General features: G+C 36.6%; 3 protein-coding genes across 6 annotated transcripts; all 3 read right to left on the bottom strand.

The window, feature by feature from the left end:
* Positions 1 to 273: 273 nt before the first annotated feature.
* Positions 274 to 6,636, bottom strand: LOC107798433 (uncharacterized). Of its 3 annotated transcripts, none has more exons than XM_016621424.2 (11): positions 6,498 to 6,636; positions 6,075 to 6,213; positions 4,476 to 4,577; positions 3,708 to 4,151; positions 2,814 to 3,182; positions 2,493 to 2,551; positions 2,303 to 2,377; positions 1,441 to 1,543; positions 1,269 to 1,331; positions 1,011 to 1,121; positions 274 to 728 (listed from the first exon to the last, which is right to left on the bottom strand). In XM_016621424.2, the coding sequence occupies exons 3-11, from the start codon at positions 4,542 to 4,544 to the stop codon at positions 501 to 503; spliced, it is 1,521 nt and encodes a 506-aa protein (XP_016476910.1). In that variant the 5' UTR covers positions 4,545 to 4,577; positions 6,075 to 6,213; positions 6,498 to 6,636; the 3' UTR covers positions 274 to 500. The 3 variants fall into 3 exon arrangements, with proteins under 3 accessions (XP_016476910.1, XP_016476908.1, XP_016476909.1); XM_016621422.2 differs by having other exon boundaries at positions 2,814 to 3,185; XM_016621423.2 differs by lacking the exon at positions 6,075 to 6,213 and having other exon boundaries at positions 2,814 to 3,185; positions 6,498 to 6,624.
* Positions 6,313 to 9,295, bottom strand: LOC107798434 (uncharacterized). 2 transcript variants are annotated; one of them, XM_075234433.1, is made up of 5 exons: positions 9,142 to 9,239; positions 7,439 to 7,709; positions 7,221 to 7,324; positions 6,871 to 6,935; positions 6,313 to 6,790 (listed from the first exon to the last, which is right to left on the bottom strand). In XM_075234433.1, exons 2-5 carry the CDS (start codon positions 7,443 to 7,445, stop codon positions 6,643 to 6,645), a joined length of 324 nt encoding a protein of 107 aa, XP_075090534.1. In that variant the 5' UTR covers positions 7,446 to 7,709; positions 9,142 to 9,239; the 3' UTR covers positions 6,313 to 6,642. The 2 variants fall into 2 exon arrangements, with proteins under 2 accessions (XP_075090534.1, XP_016476911.1); XM_016621425.2 differs by lacking the exon at positions 7,439 to 7,709 and having other exon boundaries at positions 7,221 to 7,328; positions 9,142 to 9,295.
* A 1,045-nt stretch (positions 9,296 to 10,340) lies between these two features.
* Positions 10,341 to 12,946, bottom strand: LOC107798430 (uncharacterized). Its single transcript, XM_016621417.2, has 6 exons — positions 12,500 to 12,946; positions 12,321 to 12,415; positions 11,775 to 11,911; positions 11,604 to 11,653; positions 11,421 to 11,495; positions 10,341 to 11,195 (listed from the first exon to the last, which is right to left on the bottom strand). Exons 1-6 carry the CDS (start codon positions 12,808 to 12,810, stop codon positions 11,147 to 11,149), a joined length of 717 nt encoding a protein of 238 aa, XP_016476903.1. The 5' UTR covers positions 12,811 to 12,946; the 3' UTR covers positions 10,341 to 11,146.
* Positions 12,947 to 13,193: the final 247 nt, after the last annotated feature.

Consider the following 13,193-nt stretch of genomic DNA (forward strand, 5'->3'; position numbering starts at 1 on the left):
GGCCTTTGCCTGTATTCTTTCTTGTCATGTGCTGCACTGCACCTTCAGAGAGTTGCTATCAGACAATCGACTATACTCATCATCTGATTTGATTCCCAGGGTGGTACATGGATTAGGCACTAGATTGGAAAAATATGAGCTCGTTGCATCAGTTCATGCTTAAAGAAATAATTCAAAATTGTGTAAGAAAAAAAATAAAATTTGAAAGACCAGTTACTGCAGCATAAGTTTGATATTTTAGGCATGCATTTCTCTCTGATACTTAAATTGATCTGGTTTGAACTTCACCCTGCAACTTTGTAGAATTTTACTTTATGTTGTGAAAAGGCAGATACTATATGGAACAATGGTCACACCGGAAAACTTAGCCTAAACACCAGGATTCAACTCTTCATAAAACAAATAACGGGGATCCCTTGCATATAGATAGCTTTAACACAAGATACACGATTTTCTTCTATATGATTATGTGATGATATACATCATACATCTCTGAACATTCAATTGGGGGAGACTCCAAATTGATGTTGAATATTTGGGGATGCATTCTGATCATGAGACACTACCGTTGGCAAGGTTTGAGAATTTATAGGTTTTGAGCTATTCTTCTTTCCTGATTTCTTGTAAGATCGCTTCTTGGTCGAATATGTAGAAGGTGGCTGCGATACCATTGTGCTGTTACTGGGCTTTGTTCCAGGTTTCGGTGACTGAGAACATTTTACTGGAGTCTGCACCAAATAAACCATATGAACCACTGTCCCAGAGGGAAGAGCATGGATAAAACCAGAACTATACAAAATATGAATTCAGAAGGTACTTGTGGAGAAAAATGTTGATTATGATGATCAGTTCATTGTTAGAGTACTTTAGACTATTAGAAATAAAAAGAAAACAATTGGTTGATCTAGTTAAATTCATCATGACCATGTATCATGACATGTTTTGACAATGGGGGGAAATTGGTTTTTTAGGAATATCTGAATTGGAAATACAAACGATTATGGTATTACCTTTTTTGTGTAATTTTTTGCTGTTTCTCTTTCCTTGTAAAACTTGGGCAGGGGACGAGCTCTGAAACAAAAGCTTTGTCGAAGTTTCCTAATCTCCATTTCAGCTTTCTCCTGCAAGCAAAAGGGCATTCATTCATGCCAAGTTAATTTGCTTTGCAACTGAAGAAGTCATGCCAAGGCACATTAAAGAGTTAAGTGGTTGGGAAGCCAATAAAGAAAGAAAAATTGCACAAGCCAATAAGGAAGCTCAGGAAGAACCTTGATTGTTGTTTGTAGCTGAACTTTCTGTACCTCCTTTGCATTGAATTTCTCCTCAAGCTTCTGAAGTAAAATTACAGGCGTAAGATGGGATTGGACTTAGAAAGGCAAGGAGATAGTCCTGATCTGAAGATGCCAAAACATGTAAAAAAAAAAAAAAAAAAGGCCTTACCTGTTTCCTTCTTGCAGCTCTTTCTTCTGTCCTCAGGAGAAAAGGAGTGGATAAACTAGGTGATTGTAATTTGTTACGGCAAGCTGTGAAAGACTTGGGACAACTGAATAAAAATACTAAGGTGAGAGAGATTCAGTGGCACAACAAACTGACAAAATCATATAATCTCCATAATTCAACTTGGATTCATGCGCAGCTTTTTCCACACACCTGGTATATGATGGATTTATGCACCATTTCTTATTTGGCATATAGATTTTGTGCGCCATAAAGAATCACTTTACTATGTAGTTTCAATCTCCACTCACTTATTAACAAGACTATGGCTGTCGGCTGTCTGAATATAGAACTATGTTTTAGTAGAATCAACTGCTCTTCAACCTAAAATTCTAAAAGGAAAGCACGGTGTACAAGGCATCCCGCGTTCACTTAGGTCCGGGGAAGGCCGCACCCCAAGGGTTATGATATAGACAGCCTACCTTAATGCAAGCATTAGTGACTGCTTCCACGGCTCGAACCTAAAGGTCATTGGGAGACAACTTTTTCGTTGCTCCAAGACTCCCCTCAACCTAAAAATCTAGTAGAAAGAATATCAAATTATTTATCTTTCTTTATGAATTACAACTTTTTCGATAGAATAATTCTAATGCCAACCTATATTAGCTTTCATCCACTTGAATTTATAAATGAAAGGAATCGTATAATGGTAAAGTGCATTGACGATTACTGGAATGTCGTATTGGCAGTTTTACATGTTAACTCAACGCCCTTCTACCAATATTTTGCTGTCATAATATACATGTAGTCATCTACTGCCCGTAAAAAGTTAAATCTAAGGCCATTATTTCAAAGATATACTTACACAGCTGACAAAATATTCCATTTAGGACTGGCTGTTTGACTTCCTGAAACTGTCGGATGAATTGGTGTTGTCATGCTGTAAGGCAGTGGGAAGACAAAAGAACCAAGTTAGTGGTTGTTGCTGAAGTGAAATTCATGCAGTAATTTCGCAGTCAGAAAGCTCATACTGTCTTAATATGATAATTATATACCTTCTATTTTCAGAAGACGGGGTTGTCATGGGACGTTTGGTTGCACCATCTGAAGTTGCCTGCAGGTTTTAAACGAACAAAAGTCCAACAAAATTATTACGAGTTTAAGTTCTATCCATCGATGGTGTAGATCATTTATAATAATTACAGGGTAAATCTCTTTAACAAGCATTAATTATTAACCAGAAAAATATAGTAAGTTACTTGCTATCAGAGGTTAAACTATAGTGTTAGACTAAATAAGCAGACAACTGTTAGTGTAAAAAATTCAGGATTAGCTTTTAGTAAATGAGTGATAAATAAGCAGAGAAAAGTGAGTACCACAGTAGTCTTGAGAGGAGTTGCACACTTCTTAACGGCATTGGGAGCGACCTTTGAAATTTCCTTCTTGAGGGTGGTAGGAGGGGGAGGAGGCACCTTATCTGGCTCTTTGGCAGGGGTGTAATTCATCAATTTGCTTAAGGAATTTGAGCTTGATCTCTTTTCATTCGCCAAGACTGATGTTTGATTCTTGGTGATTGGAGTGAAATTGTTTTCTTTATTGACATGACATGTAATGTTATGCCTAGCTGGTGAAGATGGGAATTTCGTTTTTATTGAGTGAACGGATGATTTGAATGAAGAAAAAGCTGATCTTTTCTTGCTCGTAACACATGTAACATCATCATCGTCTTGCTTAGAGCTGGAACTCTGCTGAATCATTGATGAAAATCAGTTTCCATATACTTCTAGTAGGAGTATATTTTAGATCAATCAATGACTTAACCAATCCATCAATTAATCAACTAAGTCTCAGAATCTCAACTTAGTTGGAGTCGGCTAGATGAATACTCTATATCCTTTCCTCCCTATTAGAAGCCATTTCATGCAAGTAAGTTCTAAGTAGTAATTAATTTCTCTAAAACTAGAGGCTCTCGACATCTCACACGGACAAGTTATAACCAAACTACAAAAGCGTTGAGTGTTGACACATAGTATAAATTTAGTATAAGTAATAACAATAATACCACTAAGGGGTGTGGTGGGACGAGTAGGATCCTCCACCCTTAATCGAACGGGTGTGATTGGAATAACCCACCCTTTAATGGGAGCTACACAGTGCAAATTTGGACTAGTTGGGCCAGTAGGCACCGGATACCACATGGTTATAACAATTCAACAACTTACTACCAAGAATAGAAAACCCATACATAGAGCTGTGTAGTTCATATTTACCTTCACCTTGAGCAAAGGTTTGTCCGTATGAGACATTTGACTAAGCTCTGATCCTGAAATTGTTTCTTTATTCTCACGCACAATACCATTCGTTAGTTCTTTCTCTGGAGCAACAGTAGTTAAAGGACCCTTCACTGGGGCAGCATTTGCTGCTGTTAGAGTATTTTGTGTGATTTCTACATCGGGGTCTTTTTTGGTACTGTTAGAGGAGGGAGTAATATTGGATTGTTCAAGCAAAGCAGCAGCAGCCTTTTGGGCAGCAATTCTCTTGTAATGAGCTTCAAAGAAAGCTTTCTTTTGGGCAACAGAACCTGGTTGTGCATACCTCTCTGCTTCCTCCACGTAGCGTTTGTGAGAGAACGTCGACCATTTTTCCCATGCCAATGATTCATTCGTAAATCTCCCGAAAGAAATGGACTCCCCTGGAGCATGCATGCGGTTCCCCTGTATTTACAAGAAGAGGAAAAAAACAATAACCTTTCAAAGGAAAGCTATGAACAACAACAACAACAACAACAACAACAACCTAGCGGTGTCCCGCAAGTGATGATATTTTGGGAGGGTGAGGATAATTGTGTACGCAGACCTTACTCCTATCTAGGAAGGGTAGAGAGTCTGTATTCGATAGACCTAGCTCAAGAGCAAGGAAGGAAGGAAAGAAAAAGGAAAGCTATGAAGAAAGCAAGAAAATATGGTATATGTAGAAGCACTTGCGCAGAGAGTGTGTGTGTGTATGTGTGTTTTAAGTATTGAAAGAGAGTAAAGTACCTGTTTAGCTTCATTGGGTATGGCAGAAGCGTAAGAGAAGGCATGCATAAGACAAGCTGAATCTCCCATTACAGGACAAAGCAAGAAAACAAACTGAGGAACCTGGAACAGTACTATAATGTTACCAGAAAAATTTACTAGGATTATTGTACTGCATAAAAAAATTTATTGGCATGTAATTTCTCTCTCACTTTACTCTCTGTATGGATCTGAGCATTTAAATTTGAAATTCAAATGGAAAAAAGTGTAAAAGAGAAACGTTGTTTAAAGGTAGGGACCCCTGCTAGCTGGTAGGGTAGGGAAAGAAAAAGTCGATGAAAATAGAAAAAGTTCTTGTTCTGCTTGCTTGACCAAGTCAGAAAGCTTGATTTCAGCTGAAGAGGTAGGGCCCAACTTTTGAACTTGATCATACTTCAAAGTTTCGACTGTTTTGAGAAATTGCAAGTGGCAGATGATTTTCCGATTAATGTTGTCCCACAATTTGCTTCTCTGAATGTTAACGAATATATATTTTGGATCATTTGCAAATAATCCAAATATAGTACTAAGCGAAGGAGTAACAAAACTTCATGTGACGTCTGGGCAAGAAAATAGTTTTGATTTGCATGTTTTTACGGTTTAGGTAGATTTTTTGGTGTTTGTGTTTCACAAACACCAATTTTGTGTTTCTCATTAGTGTTTATTTTTTGTTTCCCAAAACATGCTTCTTTACATAACAATATTATTTGAGAAATTAGGCAAGAGAATTTTCATGTCACTTGCAACAGGGCTGAACCACCAGCTGTTACAATGTCATCCTTTCAAGTGAAAAACTGGAGTTAGCAGCTTAGCTTTGGCCTTAGGATACCATTTGAATTTTACCAAGAGTGAAAGAGCCATATCAATGAGCTGGACCCAAGCAAAGGCCATAATTATCAATTGCTACAGTTCAAATGCTATTCTATCACATGCTAACAACATTATAGTTTTGGGATAGAAGGTTAATACTTAATAGGTTATCGAACGTTTCCCTTTGTCTTCCTTAACTCGATAGCATTAGTGTTAGTATGATATCGTTTTATCCTTAGATTGCTATTACTATCTACCGCTCTATTGCTATCTTGGCTTCGATTTTCTTAATATCGTGTATTGTTACTACTTGCTGTCAATGCTTCTTTCATATTTTCTTTAGCTGAGGGTATATCAGAAACAACATCTCTGTCCTCCTAGGGTAAGGGTAAGGCTACGTACATCTTACCCTCCCGTAACCCCACCTGTGGGAATCTACTTGGTGGTGGTTGTTGTTGCTAACAACATTCTAATTTTGTGCTTTCATAAATCGAGACGGTGCAGTGACTGATCAGCCATTTGTTGGTCAATATTCGGCATCATTCATTACAAATAGTATCAATCATATGTTGTGTTCACGAAAAGGAAAAAGAAAACAAAAAGCAAGAAACCATATGTCAAGCTCCTGCTGTATTACTTCGCTTTGAATTAAGAAAATATTGGTTGTTAAAATTGCTGAGGCTTCTCAGAGCATTTGTGAACAAGAAGTAAAACAGAGGTAACAAATGAGAGTACCAATAACCAAATTCGTTCTCAAATTTGACATCTTACAGAGATCTAAGATTTCCGTGTTGTGTCAGCAGTTCAGAGTTGCCTCATCTGCCCATTGAGATCTCATTAATCATACTGTGAAATAGTTCTCTACTTCTCTTTCCCTTGTAACCCCGCTTCTTTTTCAGTCCTTTATTGCCTAATTGCAACAGTTACAGTAATAGTAAACAAACCAAAGATCAAAAAGTTGCACAACCTCATGCAATGGAATGAACATTTTGGCGGTTCTACAGGGAAAGATTAAGAAACCATGAATGTCATTAATTTTTTCAAGTCCATTGATCCTTTTTTCAAACTGCAATGCAATTCAGCTTTTTGTAATGTAGTTTCTTTTGAAATACCAGAATTTCATTGCTTAAAATATGCCACAAACTTGACTGCACAAATGACAGATATGAAGAACTAGTCATTGCCATGCCTTACCACAGCCTACTTAAAGAGGGTGGTCATTGTCCTACCACTTTGAGTGCGTGAGAAGATTGTCCTCTAACCATAAGTAGTGCAATTCTATTGTCTTCTAACCATCATCGATGTATAATATTAGTATATTCATGGGTTGATTCAAAAATCACTTTCTTCTGGGAGGATCCCGGCTCAGTCCATGTTTCTTTAGAGTTTTGATGTAATTTCTCATGAGCGTGAACTTGTCGCTCCCAAGATGGTAGAGGTAGTCCCACGTGAAGATGCCAGTCTTATGCAAGTCATCAAACAATAACCTATATTGAACCACATGGAAGATATGACAAAAAATAGCAAATGAGACTCCATACTGAAGACAGTTATGTGCTATTATTACCTCATCCCATAATTTCCAATAGGTTCAGCAGACATGATTCCCACATGTCGCCTCCCAGATATGACCTGATCCACAAGCACATAAAAGAGGAGAAATTTGAGTATAATAAGACTTCTTAAATACTAAATAAAGCTACATCAAAGAAATTTATGCTTGGTAACTGAATAGTAGCTCGCATAGCTTCATTGAGCACTGTTGTAACTTATAAGAATGGTCCAGTAAAAAAAACCAGGATGATGAACTCTCTAATGTGGAACAGCAGAAGTACTTATAAATCATCTAGGCATGGTAAAAACTAAATGTTCATCTCGTTTAACTAACAAAAAAGAAAGAAATTTACATCTAGTTACCTTCTCACCACCAACTGATCTGATCTTACTATCAACGGCTGGGCTATATATTCTCAAATACTCTGCTGACAAATTGTAATGACTACCATTGTCAAACTCCACCTCTACCTGGAGAATATTCACCAGACAACAAGTCAGCCCAAGTTCTATAATATCAGAAACACACAGTAAACAAGGTTCCAGAAACTTAAAATTTGAAGTGAATATGAATAATTTACCTACCATTAGAGACTAAATATTACTAGTAGATTCACTTATTCTGGAGAACTTCTCAAAAGAGCAGCATACCAGCATTGGAGTGTTAAATAGGTGGAACCATCACTTTTCAAGAGTAATAACATTGTGTATTTTAAACTGACATCTTAGGTCCATGTAATATGGTGAATCGTGAATATCATTTCATCCTTCTTTATTTTTTGATAACGAAAATTGGTGTTCCAAGCTCTTGAATATCATTTTATTCTTTCAATAGCAAAACAGCTACATTGCCTGTGAAATGCTTCATTAAGTTCAGTGAATTGCCATAGGTATCAATTTGAATCCAAAAAACGCACTTGCAACTGATGTATACTTCCAATTCAAGAGTAAAATACACAATGATGGGTTCATATGCCTCACACCTAAGCATATAATGCTAATAAGTGTGCATAGTAAGTGACTTACTAAGTTCAAAAAAATGAAACAGTAATTTTAGCATGGGGTACATTAGTAAACAATACCAAAATTTATCCTAAAGTTTGAATCATAAGGGAGTTAAACAAACTTCCTTTTCAATTCAAAATCCAAAGCCTAACATTATTTTTCCAATGTCCATATTTACTGCTCAAATTACTCTAAACTCCTCCTCATACGAACATAATCACCACGAGGAGTTGGCTAATAATCCAATGGAAAAAAAATAAAGTGAAAGTAACTTTCTCGAGAAGAAGTATCATCAACGTTCTATTTTAATATAATTTCCACGGATACTGCTGCAATTGCACACATCTAATACTTTCCATAATCCTATCCACTCACAGATATACTATATTGACAGAAAGCAGATTTATAGAAATTAATACTGCTATCTTTCGAATAACACAGTAACCATTTTCTTGGGCAAATTCTTTTGCAGTGGAAGTTAAAGCATGTTAATAAGCTTTAATTAACCAAGTAATAAGTTTAACACAAACTTCAAACTAAAAGCATGCCCCAGAATTCTTTGATTAAAAAATATTAAACTTTCATTAAGCACACTTGTATGAGTAATTTCTTCTTAAGGGGTTAAAGATATCTATTTGATTGTTTTGCTAGGAGCTGATAAACGCTGAGATGATGTAGTTCTAGACAGTAAGCCAATTCATTGGTCTTTTAGGATGCAGAATCAGCTCTCAAACTGATACTAAATACATTATCAACCGTATTCACCTTTGAAAGAAAACTACTCTTGTAATTAGACAATTACAACTTAACTCCATCAGAATGAAATTGGGGGAAAGGAAAGGACTTGAAGCCTCCTACACCATACGCAAAGCTTAAAGTTGATGGATTCAAGAAATTCTTTTTCGGGGTACTCAAAAATCCTTTTCAGACAAGAGTGAGTTGCTAAGGTATGCCCTCCCCAGATCACATACTGAGTTGTTGTTGTTGTTGGGGTACTCAAAAATCCAAGAAAGACATCAGTAATCTCAGAAAATCCACAGAAAGAAAAACTTTATTGATCTTATTTGAAAGGAGAAACACACATTATTGACCCAACATTAGAATAAAAGCAAAAAGAGAAAGAGAAAGTCATCAATCAACTGCACCTCAATAACAAATTAATTCGAATCAGTTCTATGTAATTCTTTTCTAAAATCTATTTTTCTATTTGAGTTCATTTCATTTCAATACTAGAAAAAGAAAAGGATGAAAGGAGAAAATCTATAAGAAAGAAACGTACAAACTTAGGAGCGTGAAGAGCAAATTTGGTGAGGCGTGGACAGTTTGCAGCAGTTTGTATGCTTCGAAAAGTCGTTTGTACAACATACATCTTTTTGCTTCTCCTCGTATACAGGGAGTCGGCTCATGGGCGGACTATGTACGTTCGGTATGAATTGGGCCGGGTACCCGATATAGTGGTTTGGTGGGTTAAATTAAAAAATAGCGAGATTTATAAGTGTTAATTGAAAAACAGTCACAGTTCCAAAAGTAGTTGAAATTTAGCTACTTTTTATGTAATCTGAATGAAAACACTGTTCAAAATCCAGAAAATATTTCAGCATAATATACTGGAGTTCGAACTTTTTACATGTGAACTTCCATCATAATATATTGGAGTTCTAGCATAATATACCGGTCCAACATAATATGTTGAAAGTTCATACGCAGGTGCTCCAATCTCCAGTATATTATGCTGGAACTTTCCGTGTTGCAGCAAAATAGTGGTTATTTTTCAATAACTTTGCAAACGCTGGCTATTTTTCAATTATCAGTCCGAAAACTGGCTAGCCCGTGCTATTTTTACTGGTTTATAGCTGAAAAGTAGCTCCGTGAGTGAATATGGGCTGTGTATTGGATCCGGGCCTTCAGATCTAGCACTTGACTGTGCTGCTTGGTTCTAGCAGTGAAAATGGTTGTTTGTGCTGCTTAGGGAAAGTGCACAAACAGCCATTTTTAAGGCTGATATTAGGAATTAGCCGGTCCTTATTTTGTCCTGAAAATTTAAACTAAAAATTTTGATTTCAGGATAATTCAGAACATTTGTGTCTCAAAAAATTGAACTAAAAAACTAAAATTCAGAATATTTTGGCTAATTCCTAAATAGCAACACTTTAGAGTGGCTACCTGGTATCATTTCTACCACCCTTTAAGCTTCTTTACTTTTTAGTACATTTTTTTTTTCTTATTTAACACCTACAACATTTGACCAACATCGTTTATTTTTTCTAAAAACATTTTATGATTTTATGAATTATCAATTTGTATTTTGTATAGTATAATATAAAGAGGTAAAGTACAACTTTATACAGTATTATTTGAAATTTGATATAACTTAAAGGTAAGTAATTCAATAAGTTCAAGCAATAATAAGTGCTTCACATATAAAATCTAATCAGGGAGATGCAAGCATCGGACAACAGGGATTAATCATGGCTTCTTTCGGAATAATTGTCAAGAACTATAAAGCATAGACAGAAAAGAGAAACAGATATGCTGCTTCAAATGCTGTGTTGTTGATGCGAAATGATTAAGTGGCCACAATGACTTTCCAGTAGGGATGATTAACTCAGTGCTTTATGAAATTGTTGGTCTCCGTTTTCAGCCGTGTCTTCTGCAGACACATTTATAGCTTGGACTTGCTCACTCGGAGTTTATCAATAAAAAAACATGCATAAGAATTCAAGCAGGCAAGGAGGTCCAATACTTTGTTTGAACTATCAAGAATACATCATTCTACAAGTTTGGTTAGTTTTCACTATTGCTTTAGTGGCTTCACATTAGGAAATCTAAGTTTATGTTCTTCGGTCTCTAATACGAATGTTGTTAATGGCTCTTGATGCCATGGCCCTCAAATTCGATCTGGCCAGAGCAAGAGAATTCCTATACTGCTCATCAGAACGCCTTGTCCTTAAGTTCCTCGTGAACTCCTCTCTCTGCAATCGCAATGCTAATGCAGCATCCTGATATTGGCTTGGTGGTAACTCTCTCCTTGCCCTTAGGCTAATCTCTCCACCTCCGTTTGATGTCCCAGATGTCCTGACACTATGTCTTCTCATAATGTGAGAATTCCTTCTTTGTGGATCTCGAGAGCCAGATTCTGGACTATGTAATGCTAGGACCCTATCTATTCTACTTCTTGAAATATTAGAATGATTAGCAATTCTTGCTGGACTTTGATGCTGAGCTTCTCTACTATTTAAAGCTCCAGCTGTTTTTCTTGCTTCTACTTCTTTAGGAAATAGTAGTTAAATCGTATTCCAAAGGACTGTGTTTACAGTGCAATACCTCCCATTGCTGCAAAATCAAGTCAGGGTGATCATATCAATTCTGGAAGTCTTGAAATTACGCAAACCTAAGATAAAAAAATTAGAGTGCCATCTCTCTAAAAACACGTAATCTTTTAGATGTGGCAATTCACAAAAATCGACAGGAAGTCTAATCATTCTTTTCTTCCTCAATAAGATCTCCCCTCCAGCGTAGTAGAAGTGTTTCGCGAATACTAATAAATAGTAGTAGTACCTGATAAGCTGTCTGCACTTGGGGCATTTCTTCCCGCATTTGTCAGTAGCAGATCGCAAACACTTCCTACAGAAACTGTAGACATAATTGGACCAAATAAGTTAGAACCTATTACTGAAAATTTCTACTAAGTATTGTTGTATGAATCTTAGTTAATGTGGATGTCAATTAGATTGTACGTACCTGTGTCCACAAGGAGTGGTACTAGGTTCATAACAAATCTCCAAACAAATCTGCAAATACAAATAAAATAACTCAAACTTGAAATTTTATAAAAGGCAATAAGCATTCCTGTGGATTTTGGACTAAAGAAAATGCACATCAACATTCAAGAATGGACTCCTTGACACTTACAGCGCAAGAAAGCTCTGCACGAAGTTGATCCATGCAGAGATTGGCTGAAGCAGAAGAGCTTTGTTCTTTTGATGCTTCAGCCTCTTTCTTATCTCCTTCTCCTGTGGATTTTGGTTCTGTCTTCTTCTTCTCAGTTTCTACTCAACATTGAAATGAAAACTATTTTACTACTTGTAACATGTTGAAATTAAGGTTTACTCAGAGGATTTGGCTCTGGCTTCCTTTACTCAGTTTCGGCTAAATATTGAAATGATTTTTTTTTCTAGTTGTAACATGTTGAGATTAAAGTTGCTCAATCCTTATGTTGGTACACTTACACTAACTATGGTGTTTGGCAGAAGTCTTTTTAATTTGTTATTTTTATGTGTCAGTAGAAAATATAGATGAAACTATAGTATTGAAGAACCCAAATGAAACAGTTCCTAATTGAACAAAGTGAATATTAAGAATTCATACAAATGACTCCAACTAATTCGGAATTGAAGCATAGTAATTAGTATTTACTACTAAACAATTCACATTTGAGAAATGATAAAAAAGAAAAACCTTGTTTTGCAGCGTCGTCATCATCATCATCATCGTCAAGATCAAGAACAACAACACGTACGGAAGCAGGGCTCTTCTTCTGAGCCCTTCGTTTCCTGGAAATGTCAGAAAATATTAAGCATTTCCAATCACCCAAATAAAAATTGCCGAGACAATGTTCAATTTAACAGTGTAATTACCTTCTGGAATTAGAAGGCGGAGTCACAAAACGCTGCAAACCAGGAAGTTTGTTTTGTTTACGTTGGGATTCAGGAGTGTCTTCGACAATAAGAGTAGCCATCAAAAGCGCCTCTTCGTCCCAACCCGCCATTGCAGCCACTGATCTGAATCTTGGGCTGAACAACAACGCCTCACGTTTTTCTCCATCTTCGGCTTTTGCGTTACTGGGGCTTTTCTTCACCTCTTCATTCACCATTCTGTATTGTGATTCCCTGTTTCTTGGATGAAATGAACTGTTGCTTAAGAGAAAATGGATGCAGGTTTTTGGCATTAACGGTCAAGTATCTCGAATGTAACATGGGCTTCTTTCTGGGCCTAACGGCTATTTTTGGGGGATGATGACGATGATGACACTGTTTAGGCTTCTTTCTGGGCCTAACATGAGTTTTTCGGCTACCAACTAAATAGTTTCTGGCGTGGACATAACACCCCTAATTGTTTTTCTCTGGATTCATTTTTTTCTCTCACTTTTTGTCCTTGTGCTTTAGGTTAACTCTAGTTTTAGTCCATCTATTACAGTATTTAATACATTTGCCCTTAGATTCTATGAAGTTAATGAGTTTAGTCCTCCAATTCCAATACATGCAAATCACAACCTTGCCGGCTAAACTAAGTCCTCCAAGGCTTGAGTAATTATGTCTAGCAACGAACTCC

The sequence above is a fragment of the Nicotiana tabacum genome, chromosome 17 (genome assembly GCF_000715075.1).
Source record: "Nicotiana tabacum cultivar K326 chromosome 17, ASM71507v2, whole genome shotgun sequence".
Taxonomy (NCBI): domain Eukaryota; kingdom Viridiplantae; phylum Streptophyta; class Magnoliopsida; order Solanales; family Solanaceae; genus Nicotiana; species Nicotiana tabacum.

Bases quoted from the DNA above. Each gene is read 5' to 3' on its own strand.
- LOC107798433 (XM_016621422.2), bottom strand. From the start codon at position 4,544: ATGGGAGATTCAGCTTGTCTTATGCATGCCTTCTCTTACGCTTCTGCC. The intron at 3,186-3,707 runs GTAAATATGAAC...TCAATGATTCAG, and splicing joins AACCTTTGCTCAAGGTGAAG to CAGAGTTCCAGCTCTAAGCA. The intron at 729-1,010 runs GTAATACCATAA...TATTTGGTGCAG, and splicing joins CAAAAAATTACACAAAAAAG to ACTCCAGTAAAATGTTCTCA.
- LOC107798434 (XM_016621425.2), bottom strand. From the start codon at position 9,231: ATGTATGTTGTACAAACGACTTTTCGAAGCATACAAACTGCTGCAAAC. The intron at 7,329-9,141 runs GTACGTTTCTTT...AATATTCTCCAG, and splicing joins CTCTTCACGCTCCTAAGTTT to GTAGAGGTGGAGTTTGACAA. The intron at 6,791-6,870 runs GTAATAATAGCA...GGTTCAATATAG, and splicing joins ATTGGAAATTATGGGATGAG to GTTATTGTTTGATGACTTGC.
- LOC107798430 (XM_016621417.2), bottom strand. From the start codon at position 12,810: ATGCCAAAAACCTGCATCCATTTTCTCTTAAGCAACAGTTCATTTCAT. The intron at 11,654-11,774 runs GTAAGTGTCAAG...TTGTATTTGCAG, and splicing joins GTGCAGAGCTTTCTTGCGCT to ATTTGTTTGGAGATTTGTTA. The intron at 11,496-11,603 runs GTACGTACAATC...TTATGTCTACAG, and splicing joins ACCACTCCTTGTGGACACAG to TTTCTGTAGGAAGTGTTTGC.